Here is a 16,263-nt window from a genome sequence, read left to right on the forward strand (position 1 = left end):
ACACAAACTGGAATGTTTCCTTTTTGATTGAAATAGGTGATACGTCCATTGCTCAGCAGGAAATCTGCACCTAATCCACTGCAATGCTCAGTGGTGCAGCAGATGCAAATACGCCAGGACATCGCACACCTTGATTTGAAAATGTGTTGTGGCCAATCAAATCACAAGTGAACAGCACTAAATAAAGGTAAAACGACCATCATCCCATTATGATCCAATCCCATCACTCAAACCACTTGCCAAGAGGGTTCGGGATGCATTCAACCACGTATCTTCAGTAGTGCAGTGTAGTGTATGTACAGTATTAGTAACACTAATGCTTTCTGAGGTGTCCTCCACCAAGGAGACTTGATGCAGGAAATACTGTAAACTGAGCACCAGTGGTCAGCAACGTCTCTGGTGAACAGCAATGGGTGGCTCTCAAACTATCTCCTCGATCCTCGATCCTCGATCCTCAAGGCTCGTTCACACTGATGTATAACTAACACTAGATAGACTATCCCATTGTTGCCGCCCCATCATTCTTTATGTAGATCAGTGAGGACAAGGACCGAGGAAGGAAGGGAGGATGTATAAAAGACTAAATGAGAGGCACCCAATGTGTCTTGGCTTGTGATCCAATCACCCATTTTGAAACCAAGTGTGAGAGACGTGATCGTAGTGTAGTGACCTTTGGAGATGCGGTCCTCCAAGCAGAGGTGCAGCGTGAAGTAGGTGTCCAGCAGCGGGGAGCCATTCCTGTTGACGATGTTACGGGCCGCGATACTGCGCAGGTGACGCAGACGCCTCTACAGAGCAGACAGAGAGAGAGAGAGAGAGAGAGAGAGAGAGAGAGAGAGAGAGAGAGAGAGAGAGGGAGAGAGGGAGAGAGGGAGAGAGTATAAGTTGTGAACAACTATTGAAGAGGACAAGAGAAAATGGGAATGCAGTGGCTAGGCTAAATGAAAACAAAGATGTCAATGTGTGTCTCTGTCTCTCCCTTTCTGTGAGTGTGAGAGAGTGTGTATGTGTGTGGTCTTTCTGTCTGTTTGTTTCAGCAGACCAGTTGCCTAAGCTTAAACAGGATGTCAGCCAACCTCAATGAACTGCAGCTGCAGCATGCAAAACAATAGTGTATGCCCACAGTGTACCCGCCGTGCCCTGGCACAGAGAAACAGACACGCCCCCGTGCAGAGAGAAAATGACATCTACATGACAGCTAATCACAAGACAAAGGCTCACAACCTTAAAAAAAAAAGCACATCTGATCTATCCATCACTGCTGTCCATCTTAGATAAGTGTCAACTATGTGCTGAGACAGTTCCTCTTTACAACATATCTAGATGAAATAGGCCTAGGTGCTGACTGCTGAACTAACTTCTCTGTGTGACAGTGTAACAGTGTGACAAAAGTCATTTGGCCAAACAAGAAATACAAAACGTCTTCTGATCTTGTCTGAAACTCTTCCGGTGCAAGCGGCTCTTGTGTTGCTGTGATTTAAAGGCCCTAAGGCAAGGCAGCTCCCGCATGCACCACTGATGCTCTCGACTGAGACAGACACACACGCGGCACAGCACGGCGCGGCGCAGGGCCGAGGCGCGTGGGCGGACCCCTGAGCGACTGGGCGGTCGTCCAACCTCCCACCTGACCAGAATTCTTCACGTACTGAACGAGCGCGGCTCCACTGCAGGGCATTAGGGCCTAAATCTAAGTCATGGGATTCCCTATAGGATTACCACCAGAGCCAAACAAAAACCACACAGCCACACAGAAATGCCCAGGAGCAAGTGGGAGCAAGCGAGAACGCTAGGCTAATCTCGCTGACTATACTGTAGGAAGCGAGCGTTGAGTCAAGAGTGCGGGAGAATAAATGTGCCAGTGAGAACTGGGGAGAATAAATGTGCCAGTGATCACAAGGAACTGCATCCGAAAAACTGCGAAGCAGGCACTCTTCCGAAGGGCATGCATCACCATGATCACTTTAAGAAAAGTGAATACTCCGTCTCTTACCAACGCATTATACAGGCCTGTCACTGATGTCACCTGAGCTTTTCTCAAAACAACCCTCTGACTTGTGTGCAGCTCAGATACCTCAAATGTCTAAGCTACTGAAGAGACTGACTCAGGAGCGATTTTTTCACTATGCCAGATCAAAGATGATAAGTGGGTCAGGAGAGAATTGCTACTACTGGGCTTCAAGTCATTGCCTATTCATGTGTGACAGACAGTTTATAAAATAATTTAACGAAACAGGATAGTGACGCTGTACTATACTGTATGGACCACTGTGTATGTCAGTGCCAACTATGTTGTGTGCCAAAGCAGAGAGGACTGCTCAGCAGCACTGAGCAGTAGCCACATAAAATAATCATTACAGATTTGATTTACAGGTGGTCAGCTGCCCAACACTGACCAGAGCTATCCCATACATTACACATACAAAACCATGGCTGAGCAGTCGCTTGTGAGCAGCTGGAAAACGCCTAGTCTATTTTGCTGACACCAGCAGTCACTGTTTTATAGAAATCATCTGCTCAACACCAATGACAAAGGAGGCAGGGTTTGTCCATTTATAGCTAACTGGACAAGACCAGAGAGAGAAACTATCCCTCTAGTCACATTAGCGTACGTACTGGCACCGATAGGTGCAAAAAAAAAAAGCCGCACAGTTTGATCAATGCTCACATTACTGTGGTCACAACACACGAACAGTTGATGACTGCATTAACTATAAAAGACCCAATTTTGCAGGCTGCAAATGCAGCCTGTGATACAGGGAGAACCTGCCTCCAACCGCAATGTCCTGCTGAAGCTGTCAAAATAATGTGAGCACTGATAAACGTGCGTTAATCTAAAACATAGTCAGATTTCGCAATGACCTGACTAGGGCTTCACTGTCAAATACTCTACAGTATATGGTGCTATTCTGAACTGATGCGTTCACTCATGTCAGAAACTAATCATATCCCGTCATTGACCTCAATTGTTGTTGACAATTCAATTGTCATGGGTCAGGTTCACAGCAATGATGGCCTTCAGTAGGTTCAGGTACCCATTAGCAATTAGCTTACTAGCATTGTTAGCTTGCTAACAAGCTTTGCAGGCCTATTTGAGCTCACTGCTGTTTTGACATGTGACACCGCGGAGCGACTGAACGGCTAATTTCTTTCTAATGTGTTTATTCCGAGGAACTGTGCATCAGCCTAACGTTCCACGTACCTGCTGTGATGTGAGCTCTACGTGCAAAGCACGAGAAGATGAAGCTCCCGGGTTACTGACAGAAGCGGCGGAGACAGCAAGATCCCGACCGGCGATGGAGCTCATCCTCCTATTGGTAGTAGGTGCGTTTGCTTCATTCAATAAAACAGCTCATGCCCACCACCAAAGTGTTTCTCGTAATAAAGGGCCAGGACAAAGTCTCACAGCGCAAACTGTAATAGATAGTGAAAAAAGTCTAATTGACTAAATCGATGCTTTATCGCAGCGGTTGGGAGGACATCATAAACAAAATGATACTTGCTTAGGAGGCCATTATCCGTTTCTCTTACGCACGCCCAATCATACCACCGATTGGCTCATAGACACATCAATAAACGAATAGCACATCGGGGTAGTTTCTCATCGTCATGCAATTGGTCACGTATCTGCCAATCACATCTACCCGCCCATAACAGGAACTCATGTATGTGTTCCTTCAAGAATGAGGAAGTCAGCAGTTAAATGTATGGTAACGTGACCATAATAGACCGCGTGACCAACAACTGATTAGGTTCCGTCGAGATGTGAGAAGATGTGGGCTCATCAGACGTCTGATATTCTATAAAATATTATGTGCATGGAAGTGTGGCTTTGTTCTAGCTGTGTTATGTGTTCTGGTGTTCACTTGCATTTGGTTCAGGAAGTCAGCGAGCGGGTAAGTGAGGACTAGGCGTTCAGTTTTCTTGAGCAGAACTTCTGAGAGAGTTGTCTTCACAAAGATCTAGGTAGGCATACAAGTAGGCATACAACACCAACGCGTCTTCCGATTTTGGGTCTTCATGGGCTGTTCAGAAGATTAGCCTACCTTTAAGTGTGTGCATAGATTAACAAATGGGCATATTGAGAACAGAAGTCTCTACAGGTGCAGCAGTGGCTAACCAAAATTAAAATAAATAATAATAAAAAAAAAGATCAGCTCTATGAGGCTATTCTAAGACTTACTGTGATGGAATAGCATTTGGCATCGAAAGTAAAACAGTTTTTTATAGACTGCTTTTAAGCCTGGCCTTAAACTGACCTCACAAGTTAGGCTACTTTATTGTAGCTCTTCTCTCTGACAGTAATTGGTTAGGCTACATTGGGTAACATCCTTGAATGAATTCACAATTCCGAAAGATAGTTTAGACAATGTCCTCCTACAAAAAGGTCTACACCCTGCATGGTTGCCACTTCACCTTGTCTCTCCTTTTAAGTGTGTTTTGAGAAGTGAAGTAAACCTGTTCATGACATGTTCCAGGAGATTGCTCATTGCCCCCTTTAATTACTGCAACTATTTGCAAAGTCCACCTTTGGGCAACATGTCAGGGCACCTGACCTGCACACATTGTTGTCACTATGGTCCTCTGGCTGCATAGGCCTAAAATAAAATGAATGACTGAGAGTAGAATAACAGACACTACTAAGGCCTACATTCTCATCAAAAGATGGATGCTGACTACAACAGTCTGCCATGATCTGATGCCCAATACAAATAATGAGAAGCATGGCATCAATTGAATATGTAAATTGTTCTGTCATCAATTCTTGTTTTGCACATACTTAGTTAATCTGTTACAATAGGTCCTATGATTGTTATTTGCCTTTTTTTGAAATAGATAGCTGGTTCAAACCAGCAGACACATTGAAAAAACTTTCTTTTCAAGAAACGTTTTTTTAAAAAAAGTTTAATAGGCACATTGCACATTTGACATTCAGAACATAACTTGATGAATGTTTTTATTGCACATGAATTCCATAGAAACATACACTTTTTTCTTGTTTTGTTTTTTTTTCTCAGCAGGAAGTATAACACACTCAAGCAGAGAGAAATCAAACAGACATTCAACAAATTATTCCACCTGTATTTCAGCATTGTATTTTTGTCATCTGGACTCATTCCAGCCCTGTGTTTGCAATGTTGGCACAAAATGTATGAAACTCAAACCATTTGAATTTCTCCACATTGTCCTCACACCAAAGCATTCAGAGAAGCTATGTTAATAGCGACCATTTTATTATAGGACCAGTGGAACAGACAGCTTATTGTTATTGTGTTGGCCTATCATACAAATGCTGCACCTTTGGGAACCCATGTCAATCTGGCTATGCACCAATCATTTGATGTTAAAGAAATATTCAATTTGTATAAAAAGGTGTGAAATGTTTGGCAATATAAACACTCAATACAGCAGAGTATAAATGGAAGGACACACACTGGAGGGAGAAACCAGGAGACAAAATGGGATCACAATGACATGTGAAAGTAGGGAATGCTACAGATAGGCCTATGCTTTAGCTTCATAACCGGTATAGGAAAAGGCACAACACACAGTCATTGTTCATAGAATACTTTGTGCTTTTACAACCTTGCATTTTTGGTTGGTAGGTATTTATAATTAACAGTGGCACTCAACATACAGTAGCAAAATAACTTTTTCTTCTTTTTAATTCTTTTCATAACATGTATCTCATACATTCTCCGTTGCCTGATTACTAGGCAGACGTAATGAAACACAAATGCGGTCTAATAAAAGTCTTATAATAAATCTTCCTTCATGGTTGTTATAATGTTCAGTCTATGTTGAAACCCTATTTGAGAGGGCATTTCAAATGTCTGATCATTTTGGAAAGTGGTAAGTGGTACTTAGTGGTGCTGTTAAACTGTACTTAATTAAACACAAAGGTATTTCTGTTATTTTGACTGGCTTCAAATGGGTTGGTCAAAACAAAAGAAATGTGTGTCGTGCAATACAATTTCAGCACCATAGCTGCAGCCTGCAAAATGAGCACACTGATGGTTCAACAGTTGTCTGAATTAATTTAACAAATACAGAGTATCATATCCTTCATGAAACTAAGATTTACTATGGAACTAGTATATTAAACTGCATTAACTGTAGTCCAGTGTTCCTTGCCTGGCAACTGAGTGTATCTGCAGAATTCTTTGGCAACAACATAATGCAAGTGATAGTCAGGCAACACGGTGCATTGCTTGTGCAATTAAAAAAACAAAAAAACATCTCTATATTGATATATAATCAGTGTATAAAATACTGAGAACTTTTCAAGTCTGTTGAGTGCCGCTTTTTTTCATCCTCAAAAAGAATCCGTATTCTTTTCAAATTATTTAGTATTGCCACCTAGTGGCAGGGGAGTACAATGGCACATTCATATCAAACTCTTGCACCTGTTGATTTGTTTTGTACCATTTTGCAAAGTGGTGGGAATTACAAACGCTACCTGTACCACTCCGTATCGATGTCAACAGATCTGAATTTGAGAGTGGATAAAACAATTTAACAGCACTTTCCCAACGTAGTGTTTTAACAGGTCAATGTACTTCACTTCACTGACATTTTCACCTTTACAACCGGGCGACAGAGGCTTATGTCTTCACACTTGCACATTTTTCTATTGCATTTTCACAATATCATACTCTCCATATAAAGCACTTTGGTGGGGTGTGCGGAGGGGAGGGAGGGCTGGTCGGCACGGCAGCGGAGGCCGCTGGTCAGGGTCAGCTGGCTTGTGAGGTGACGTCTCCTCCTCGCTCTCATTGGATAAGCAGCGCGTCACTCTCCTTCAGCCCAAACCGGGTCTTGTACTTGTCGAAGAGGTTCCTGAGAGACTTGATGTACATGGCATGGTACATGTCCACAACGTCCTGACTGGGCTCCTCGAACTTTGGCACAGTGATGGGCTCTCCCACTAGTGAAGGACAAATACAACGTTCAAAGACAGTTCAGTATTATGCCCAGAAGCATTGCAATGCCAGTGATGTTTACACAGATAGAAATAGTAGTCTAACGATGACAGACCCAACAATATTTCAATAATTATAATTCTTTTTTTTAATATAAATTATCATTTATAATTATGTTAGTTGAAAGTGACTGTTTTTATTGTCTGACAAATGTAACAACAACAAAAAAAAAAACACCATGCCACTGATATGTTCTTTGTGTCCTTATGAACCATGCTTTCCTTTTAGAGGTAGACATTCTCGGGTACTCACCTACGGTGGTGATGGGTCTGCTGTAGGGTACCATGCCTATAGAATCTGAGGAGAAGAGGCCACAGCCATGGAAGACACAGGGGGCGAATCCCAGCAACTTCTGCAGCTTCCTCTGGGCGAACCGCCACCAGGAGCCCTCCTCAAAGATCACCTGTTTGTACACTTCATTTTCCCCAAAGGAATACACCGGCACCAGGTCAGCCCTACAGAAGTAGATAGATAGATAGATACTTTATTGATCCCCAAGGGTAAATTCAAGTAGACGGTAGAAGTAGACAGACATTTTCAATTACAATTTCTAATCAAAAGGGCTTTGATACGTTTGTCATATACTGTGTATGCTGTATTGCATACTTTTCTCAAACACTGTACAACATACATATTATATTTATCATTTAGTGCACATTATTTCCTCAAAAAGATACCAAAATGTCTATGTGTGCCATTAGGCAAGCCTGTACAGAACATCCAAAAAAGCAAAGAAATGCACCATTCGAAGTTATTGGCCTTGCAAGAAAATAAGCCATTCTTCCACGTTGTTGGTCTGTTAAACCTTTCCATTGGCCTCTCAATTCTCTAAGGCACTGTACTCACGGTTCCATGGCTCACATGGCACATGCAGTGGCTTAGTGTTAAGTCTGATATCCCCCTAAACCTCTAAAAGCACCATATAAGAGGTAAAATAAGGCCAGAGGGCCTGACCTGATCTACATTATACTGCAACTCTTACCCTGAGATGGCCGTCTTCAAAACAACACCTAATCTGAATACTTGTTGATGTATGGGTTCAGTGTTTTCAAACTCAGCTGATAAACAAGTACACCACCCAGCCCACAGTGTTCCCTCCAAAGTACCACCACAAATGTTTACAGATACCCTGTCTGCATTATGACAGGTGATTAACAGTCTGATCTTTGTCCTGATTGTATGTTGATAGTGTTTGGCTACTTAGTGATATGTGCATATTTTTTGCCACATATTGTTCAGTTACAAAAATGCTTTTTTGCTGTTTTGCTTTGTCAAAATATTTAGCCAAATCAAATCTACCAAATCACTGACTATAACTGCAGTAACATACAGTACATTTTACATCCACATGGGCCATCTCACTTCAGTTCATATTAAAGAGCTGTGGCCAGTTTTGCAGCCTGCGGTTTTCTTACCCTTGCTGAAGAGCCAGCTTTATGAAGCCTTTGCGGCTTTTGAGTGTGACAGAATTCATTCCTGGGGCACAGTCAAGTGATTCCGCTGCACCGCCAACAACGATGACCACAGCATTGCCAGTTCCACTCCGTGATAGCAAGTAATTGATGGAATTGCGATTTACTGGACAAATGCCTAAGAAGCACAGAGATAGAAAGAGAGAGGGAGGGGGTACAAATGGATATGAGTTAGATTTTGAAATACTCTTCGAAAAAAGGTTACACTAAAAGATTTATTCGCACAAACACAAGTCGGAATAGACTTGAGATGTATAAAAAAGAGATTTTGTACATGTTAGCCTAGATTTAAAAAAAAAGCCAAATCAGACACAAATCAAAGTTACGGGGGCCAAAGGCAAACCCAAGGCAAATAACCAAAAGAAACCCCCACAGCCGTCCATATGTAAACAGCGCAGATTTCGAAATCTGTCATACTACAATATCGACATCAGCACATCTCACGCAGCCTCTATCTGGACGAGAGGACAAAGCTCAGAGGTCCTTTATCTAGCCTGTCTGTCGATAACAAGCACTTTTATCAACAGGACCGTACAGGAGAGCACAGGTGTTTGTGTTGCGGGAACGTACTCAATTGAATCTTCTCCAGAGAGATAACCTGACTCTGAGGGTATCACCTTAATAACGGACACTCGACAACAGTGTTTTATTTCTGCCATAAAATGATTGTTTGTCTGTAACGGGGGTTTTCAACCAGCGGTTCATTAAGGTATTGCTGGAGGTCCCCTGTGGGAATCACTATTTTGATTGTGATAATCCTCAAATTACTCCCTTAGTCAGAATGGTGGTCCCTGGGTCATAATCAATTGAAAGGCCCTCATCTAAAATCATTTGATCAAATATACATAGAAAGGCGGCATAGAGATATAATTCACCTCCGGACATGAGATAGTCCCGTAGAACAGGCATCCGGAAATTCCCAGCCAGCGTGGCCAATGAGGGCCTGATTCCTGGGAATTTCTTGGAGAATCCCGTGGCCTCAGTCCCAAAGTTGCAGAAGGCACCAAAGCAGAATATGCCATGGGGGTGGTAGCCGAAGATGTAGTTACGGCTGGGCAGAAGGTCGTGCGTCTTAATGAGCTGGGAGAACAAACAGACAGGCAGACTGGTTAGATCAGGTTTGATCATTTATCAATTGAGATTACGATCCAAGGGCACTTTTGAGACAAACACAATAGAAAATACAGTAATTTCCTGTATGTTAGCCACATTTATAAACCATAGGACAATGTTTTATGCAAGTTAAAAAACAACAAAAACAAAAAACAAACTGAAGTTCTTTTCCACAAAACTGCATAACTCCTCACAGCTTTATTAGGAAAAGGAAAGGCCATGAAGATTTGAAAAATGCTTTAAGGTCTGTTTGCCAAGCTGTTTCGAGTATGATGGGGTCTACTTGAGGAGGGTAAACAGTAGGCTTAATCTCATTAGAAGGCTTTACGGCCACTACATCTGTGGATAAACCTCAGTGTTTGCAAAAGACCCATTTTCCAGGAACTGGGACAGAGTCAGCAACTCAACGCTGATATAATTTTGAGCTACAGTCATAAAACGGCAGGCAATTAACCGCCCCTGTGTCCTCAAATGTATCAACCATGTAGTCTCACAAGCTATCGAGAATAGATTCTCCCTTTTTATCAACATTCTCTGGTTGATAAATGTGTGAGAACCACATTGTGCAAGGGGTACATTGAGGTTTACTAATCAGCAATGTCCTCTCTTTCTCTTTCGGGAGAAACCGAAAGGGTACACACAGATCGTAGGAGGAGGTTGCTTCATGGTGCAAATAATCGCGAAACCGCAGGAGCTTCTCAAACAAGAGCATTACATAAGGACATTAGTGGATTAGAAAGCTTGGATGGCTACTGTCACTTAGATAGTTACTGGGCAGATGAGAGGGGGTAGCGACGGGACGGGAAGGTGAGTCAGTCAGCAGAAGATGTTCAACAATATCATCTGACCGTAACATCCATCTGAACGTAACAACCAAAAATTGTCCAAATCATATTTATAGTTAGAAATGCTTGTAATGCAACACTTAAGGATTTAATTACGGTAGTAGAGTATCAGACGACCACACTAGGGGCACATCTTAAAAGAGACTGCAGTCAACGGCTAACAGAAACGTGGTTACACGGCAACAGAACGATGTCATAATGGAGGAGGGGGTGGTTCAGACTAATTGCTGTAGCATCTGTACAAACTCTCAAGGCAGTAAATTACACAACCAGGCACTTGAGAGCTGAATCACAACATGGAGCCATTATAGAACCATATAGGATACCAGCTGATGTAGAGATTGTCCTGTCACAGTGATTGTCAAGGACAAAAATATTTTGACTACATGTAGAAGGCTGTACAGTATACCTGGTCCATATCACTGGCCACAGTGTGATAGCTTTCACTAAAACATGTGTAATATCTTCCGCTCAGTGCATAACACCATCTGACGGTCTGGGACTGAGGGCATAGCCTACATGGTAGACTGAGCTTCAACATTTATTACTAAGCATTAGTGTCAGCAATGAGGACTTATACCATATGCAGCATTGGATTGTGGTTTTGAAGTGAGAACAAACACTAAGTTGATTATCATCATTCACAAAAGATAGATAAGCTGTCATTATTCAATCAGTGCTGTCTCCCCTGGAACAAAAGGGGAACTGTCTCCCATCCAAAGATAAGTAAACAACTCCCTCACTGGATTGTTTGGTAGTTTGGTTCACAGTGTTCTAGGTTTCAGTTTAATGTTTCTCCTCTGTAATCTCAGAGAGAGAGAAGCCTGGACATTTTTGCAATAAACGATTGTGATAAACCACTGAGATATGAATGGTAAATCTTTGTTGTGTGGTATTGATTCTGATCTGGTCAAAGTTCCCCTGATGTGCTTGTATTAGGACGTGACGGCAGACGCGACCTCTGTTTGACAGGGCAAAGGCAGAGATATGGAACATGAAATGCACTCATGATGCTGTCGCTATCTGTTTGGGCAAAGTCTGTTGTGGTGATTATCAGCAGTACCTACTCCATCCTACATGGCAAATGGAATCAAGGTATTCAGTCAACACCTCGAATGAATCATTATCTTACCTTTGAACCACAGTTAATATGTCTGCTATGGCAGAATCAACATGACTAATTATGAATAATAAACTGATTTGATTGATGCACAATATTCACAAGCGCTTATATTTTGTAGTAGATCAGCTTCAGCTGTGATGAGGTTTCCAAAACCACGATGTAGCATCATAGCCCAAGGTTAGCTCACATTCACCCTGCATTTGGTCTTTGTTTTACTTTTAAATGATATCTACATTTTAAATCTGATATTGTAATTTATTACTACTGAAATGTTTGGTTTGTAAAATGTTTTATACGTTGCTGTATAGGTGAAAGGTGAAATAACACAATAACAAAATAGACGCAGAGTAGTAGTGGTACTCACTCTGATGGGGAAGTAGTCTCTGAAGTATGTCCACACGGCCCAGTTCCTCACCCAGGACGACCTGCGGCCTCCTAAGCAAGCACAATGGCACAGTACAATTAGCATGATGGCAATACATGTACCATATACCATGGAATATTCCAAACCCACCCACTACAAACGCATCAGAACACACAAGTATCTACTAGCACACAAAAATTTCCTCAAAACCCGAACATTAATGAGTTTACGGAATCTATACGTGATAAGCCTTAACAGTAACAGTTCTCTCTCTAGAACTTTTGAGGAGATAGGAATAAGGAAGATGGTGTTGAGTGAATGTGCTGCAACTTGCCTTCTTTTGGTGTATTCCAATCGAATATGAGCCAAGCACAGTACATGGCCGCTATCACCCACAGGTCCGTGCAGAACAGGTAGACTAGGAGCACTGTGCAGGCAGCACCTGTATGGAAACACACAGCAACACGTTACACTACATTATAGCTGGCTGTCAACGGTATCATCAGTAGGCTAATAAATATATACTGTATTTCAATATTATGCTTTGGTTAATGATTTTCTGATACTTTTTGGAAGACATAAACGAGAGAGTATGTTTTAAAAGATGGGAGACGTGGAAACTATAGACAACAGAACTGGTGTGCTTTAATAGAAGTTAACTTTATGTAGTAGTGTGCTTTCCTTTTTCCAGAAAAGACTATTTGAAAAGGAAAAGCAACAATCAGGAGTGTGTGGCTAGTGGTAATAGTAAAGACCGGCCACATGTGGTTCTGTCATACATTGTAAAAGAAAAACAGTAGCACATTCAATATAATCCCAGTTATCATTCAACTAGACATGTTGGCACAAACACAGTCAAAATAACGAGATGACTTGACTGGATTACGTTGAGTGTGCTTGTTGTTTATTGAGTTCATATATTAATTTCAATCTGAACTACATCACTCACCCATGGCGAGGAAGGAGAGGACCCACTGGAGCACAGAGATCATCTGGAGCTGTTTCTCCATCTTGGATCGGGACAGCCAAGGAGTCGCAGGCAGGTCTTTAAGGGAGGAGAGGATGCTGGATCCGGTGCCTATAGCACATGAACAGGGGCATGGGGAAGAGGGTGACTTAGAGCTCAACGCATCTCCTTCGGTGTGCTTGACACGTTCACCTTAGCAAGGTTGTTGCCATTAGACAGAACATTATCACTTCTGCAAAGTGATGCAGAAACTGAAGTCCAAAAGGCTGTGTGTGACACACACACACACACACACACACAACAAAGACTACTGTACTAACACTACTGCATTTATCTAGTAAGTCACGATGAAGTCCCTCATGATTATTTGGGGATTTAGAGGATGTGATAGAGTGGGAGGCTCCACTATGACATATAATCCCATTCACTATATCCACAGCTGCCTGGCTCTAACATCTGCTCTTCTCTGCAGGCACGTGCACAGTAAGTCCAGAATATGCGCAAACAAACCCTGACCCAAGTCAAGACAACAAACATGACCCCCACCCCACCCTCACTTTTTTCACCCCTGAGGCACCTGTCCCACCTCCAACTCTAAACCACATAAGCACAGGTAGGCCTACGATCCTCAATCATCATGGATAAGCCATCATGTGAACCCAAAGAAATAACACTGTGCACGACCCTGCATATCAGATAACAGATAACTTCGGATTGGATCCGGGCCAGAGCCGGCCCTGCTCCGCTACAGATTCTGCTGCTTCTACTACTATGCCACTGCACTACACAGGACCCACTCACCAACACCATGTTCGGCTCCGCAGCATGCTCCATAAAACGTGTCCAAAGTACCACTGAAGATCAGACGGCTATGTGAGCACACACAATGACACATGCTGTAGGCTACCAGAGACAGCCTCGTTCAGGGAATCACACAACCTTTGAGAGCCATTAAGCGCTGAACAAGTTATCTGGGAACTGCAAATCACCATAATCACTCTAAGCCCACGTTTAACAGGCTGAAAATAACACCGAAGACGCTTTGAAAGCTTACTGTCCGGGATCCCTCATTGTGCATAAGCATTTACTTCAGCATCAATGGCACGCTAGCTACATCACTTGCACTTTTATCCTATAGGCTACAGGCAACTCACTACATTAAGCAAATAATGCATTATTATCACATTAAGTCATTTGCTCCAGTTGCCATTCTGAAAAGTTTTAAAATCAGCACAATTTTAAATTCAATACTTTGGTGACGAATGTGTTTTGAAGCAAACCACAATCGTCGTTGTCACCATCAACAATGTTCACATGATACCAGCGCGTGTTATGTCACAAAGGCTTAGACAGAAAGGCAATGACTTATTGGCTTAAAAATAGACGCTGACATTCTATCAAAGCTAGAATAAAATACATCTCTCTTTCAAAACAGGTTCAAGATTTATGTTAACTTTACGCATGCCCATGCACTCACCTCGCAGGACTCCGGAGTATGCGGCAAGAATGGTCTTCATCTTGGGGCAGGAAACTGCAACTGTACGAACTAGGGTAGAAATGTCAAGTACAGACAATTGCTGCCTGAGGCTGGTTCTCTCTACAGCATCCCCTCTTTGACTGGCTTGGACTGCGAAGTGTACGTCCGCCGCGCTCGCATTTAAGTCCTTCTGGAAAGGGGCGTATGCTAGAAGGTGCCGTGTAAATTAACAGCACTCAACAACACCTCCACATATTCGTTCAGTCATCAAAATAAATACTGCAATATAACAGCTGACAAACAAAAAAGATGAACATATGTAGAGAATATAAATATGTGAAAAAAAATATTTGTATCCGAGCCAAAAATGACCAAAAAATGTATATACCAGCAGACAACACTTTTCTTCAGTTTGGAAGTGAGTGAAATCTCGTGAAATCTGCTCTTTTAAAGGCCTTTCAATATCACTGACCAATCGTTTGACCTGGACATATCCTCCTACCTGAACAAACCCGAGTGGCCTATGGCTGGACAGTGTGTGGACACTGGTTGGTCACCTCTCCACGTTATCGGAGACAGAAATCATTCTGTTTACTTACCCCTTTTGGTTTTCATTAGGACTCGAATTACCTTGACAATTATTTTCTATAGATGTTTTGTTTTTTACGTTTATCAAATTTGAATCCAGAAAAACACGACATACAGTTGTAAAAAATGTCTGGTCTATGATAAACAATTTGTAACTTTAAGAAACTACTGACTCAGTAGTATCTTAAAGTTAAAATTTGTTTATCATAGACCAGACATTTTTAGTACAGTACTGAGTAGTCCACTCTTAAGTAAATCAAGAACATAACGCCTAATCTCGGGATGGGATATATCCTTATCAATTAGCTTCTTTCATCTTAATCATACATGTCTTATCTGTTACTGTTGACTGTTGTTGGCCAGTGAATAGTTTTAGGAAGCGTTTTGAGCAAAAACACTTTGTGATAAGGCTGCTGATTGACTTTTAACTATATAGTATGAAATAATCCTCACTTTGACAGGAAGCAAGTGAGAGAGAGATGGGGAGGGATCTGGAAATGAAATGAGGGCGCTTGGTCCTGAATATGATAGAGATGCTGCTGCTTGCACCACAGCTCCCCTGGTACCCCCAAATGTGTCTACATGATACAGGTGATAAAAGGTGCCGACACTGGGATGTAGTGGAGGCTTAACGCAAGTCAACACAGTTTATACACCAAAATTTCAGGAATTGAGTTTATCCACCTCTCAAAAGAGTTTATTCACCAACTGCAACTTTTAACTTTTAAAAAATCACACTGTATTATCCACATTCACAATATGCACACTCATCAACACTAGGAATCATTGATTTTGTTTTAAACACTGGACAATAACCTCCACCATCATCAAACATGTTCTGAATGTCTTTTTAAAAATCTGATACCGCATGGCGCAGTCCACCTACCTATCATCACAGAATTAATTGTTTACCCATCTTTTATTTTACCACTACACCTCTGGACACTATTTAACAAATAAATAACTGTCAGTAATATTACAGTAACTCAATCATATCAATGAAGTTAAATATACATTTTAGTAATAAATATGTTTTATTATCTGTAAACCATTTGCTGAAGATCCCATCATCAGGGCGATCTCACCAGAGGCAGCGAGCCAGAACAATGCCAGGCTGCCAAGCAGAGGGACAGTGGTCAGCTGCTGAACTGATTGTGAAATACTTCCAGCCACTGCTCTCGTCCAGCAACCCCCCACCACACACACACACACACACACACACACACACACACACACACCCTGGGCCTCCAGCCAGTGTCCGCTGAAGCCTTGACCTTCAGATCACTCACTCCCCGAGTGGCCTGTCTCTCACCCCTCCATACACTCTCACAAGA

At 42.1% G+C, this 16,263-nt stretch overlaps 2 protein-coding genes across 2 annotated transcripts in view; both read right to left on the reverse strand.

Annotated features, from left to right (window-relative positions):
* The window catches only part of uvrag (UV radiation resistance associated gene), a 104,261-nt gene extending 100,750 nt beyond the window's left edge, over positions 1 to 3,511 (reverse strand). The window contains exons 1-2 of the mRNA XM_062536595.1: positions 3,200 to 3,511; positions 671 to 788 (exon numbers count right to left, since the gene is read on the reverse strand). Coding sequence (XP_062392579.1) covers positions 671 to 788; positions 3,200 to 3,304 — 223 coding nt within the window. The 5' untranslated portion in view covers positions 3,305 to 3,511. The remainder of the gene's footprint in view (positions 1 to 670; positions 789 to 3,199) is intronic.
* Positions 3,512 to 4,937: 1,426 nt separating this feature from the next.
* dgat2 (diacylglycerol O-acyltransferase 2) lies at positions 4,938 to 14,768 on the reverse strand. Its single transcript, XM_062536596.1, has 8 exons — positions 14,342 to 14,768; positions 12,847 to 12,975; positions 12,232 to 12,339; positions 11,898 to 11,968; positions 9,328 to 9,532; positions 8,396 to 8,570; positions 7,233 to 7,435; positions 4,938 to 6,925 (listed from the first exon to the last, which is right to left on the reverse strand). The coding sequence occupies exons 1-8, from the start codon at positions 14,379 to 14,381 to the stop codon at positions 6,771 to 6,773; spliced, it is 1,086 nt and encodes a 361-aa protein (XP_062392580.1). The 5' UTR covers positions 14,382 to 14,768; the 3' UTR covers positions 4,938 to 6,770.
* Between the last annotated feature and the right edge of the window lie 1,495 nt (positions 14,769 to 16,263).

This window comes from Sardina pilchardus, chromosome 5, assembly GCF_963854185.1.
Source record: "Sardina pilchardus chromosome 5, fSarPil1.1, whole genome shotgun sequence".
In the NCBI taxonomy this organism is placed as follows: Eukaryota; Metazoa; Chordata; class Actinopteri; order Clupeiformes; family Clupeidae; genus Sardina; species Sardina pilchardus.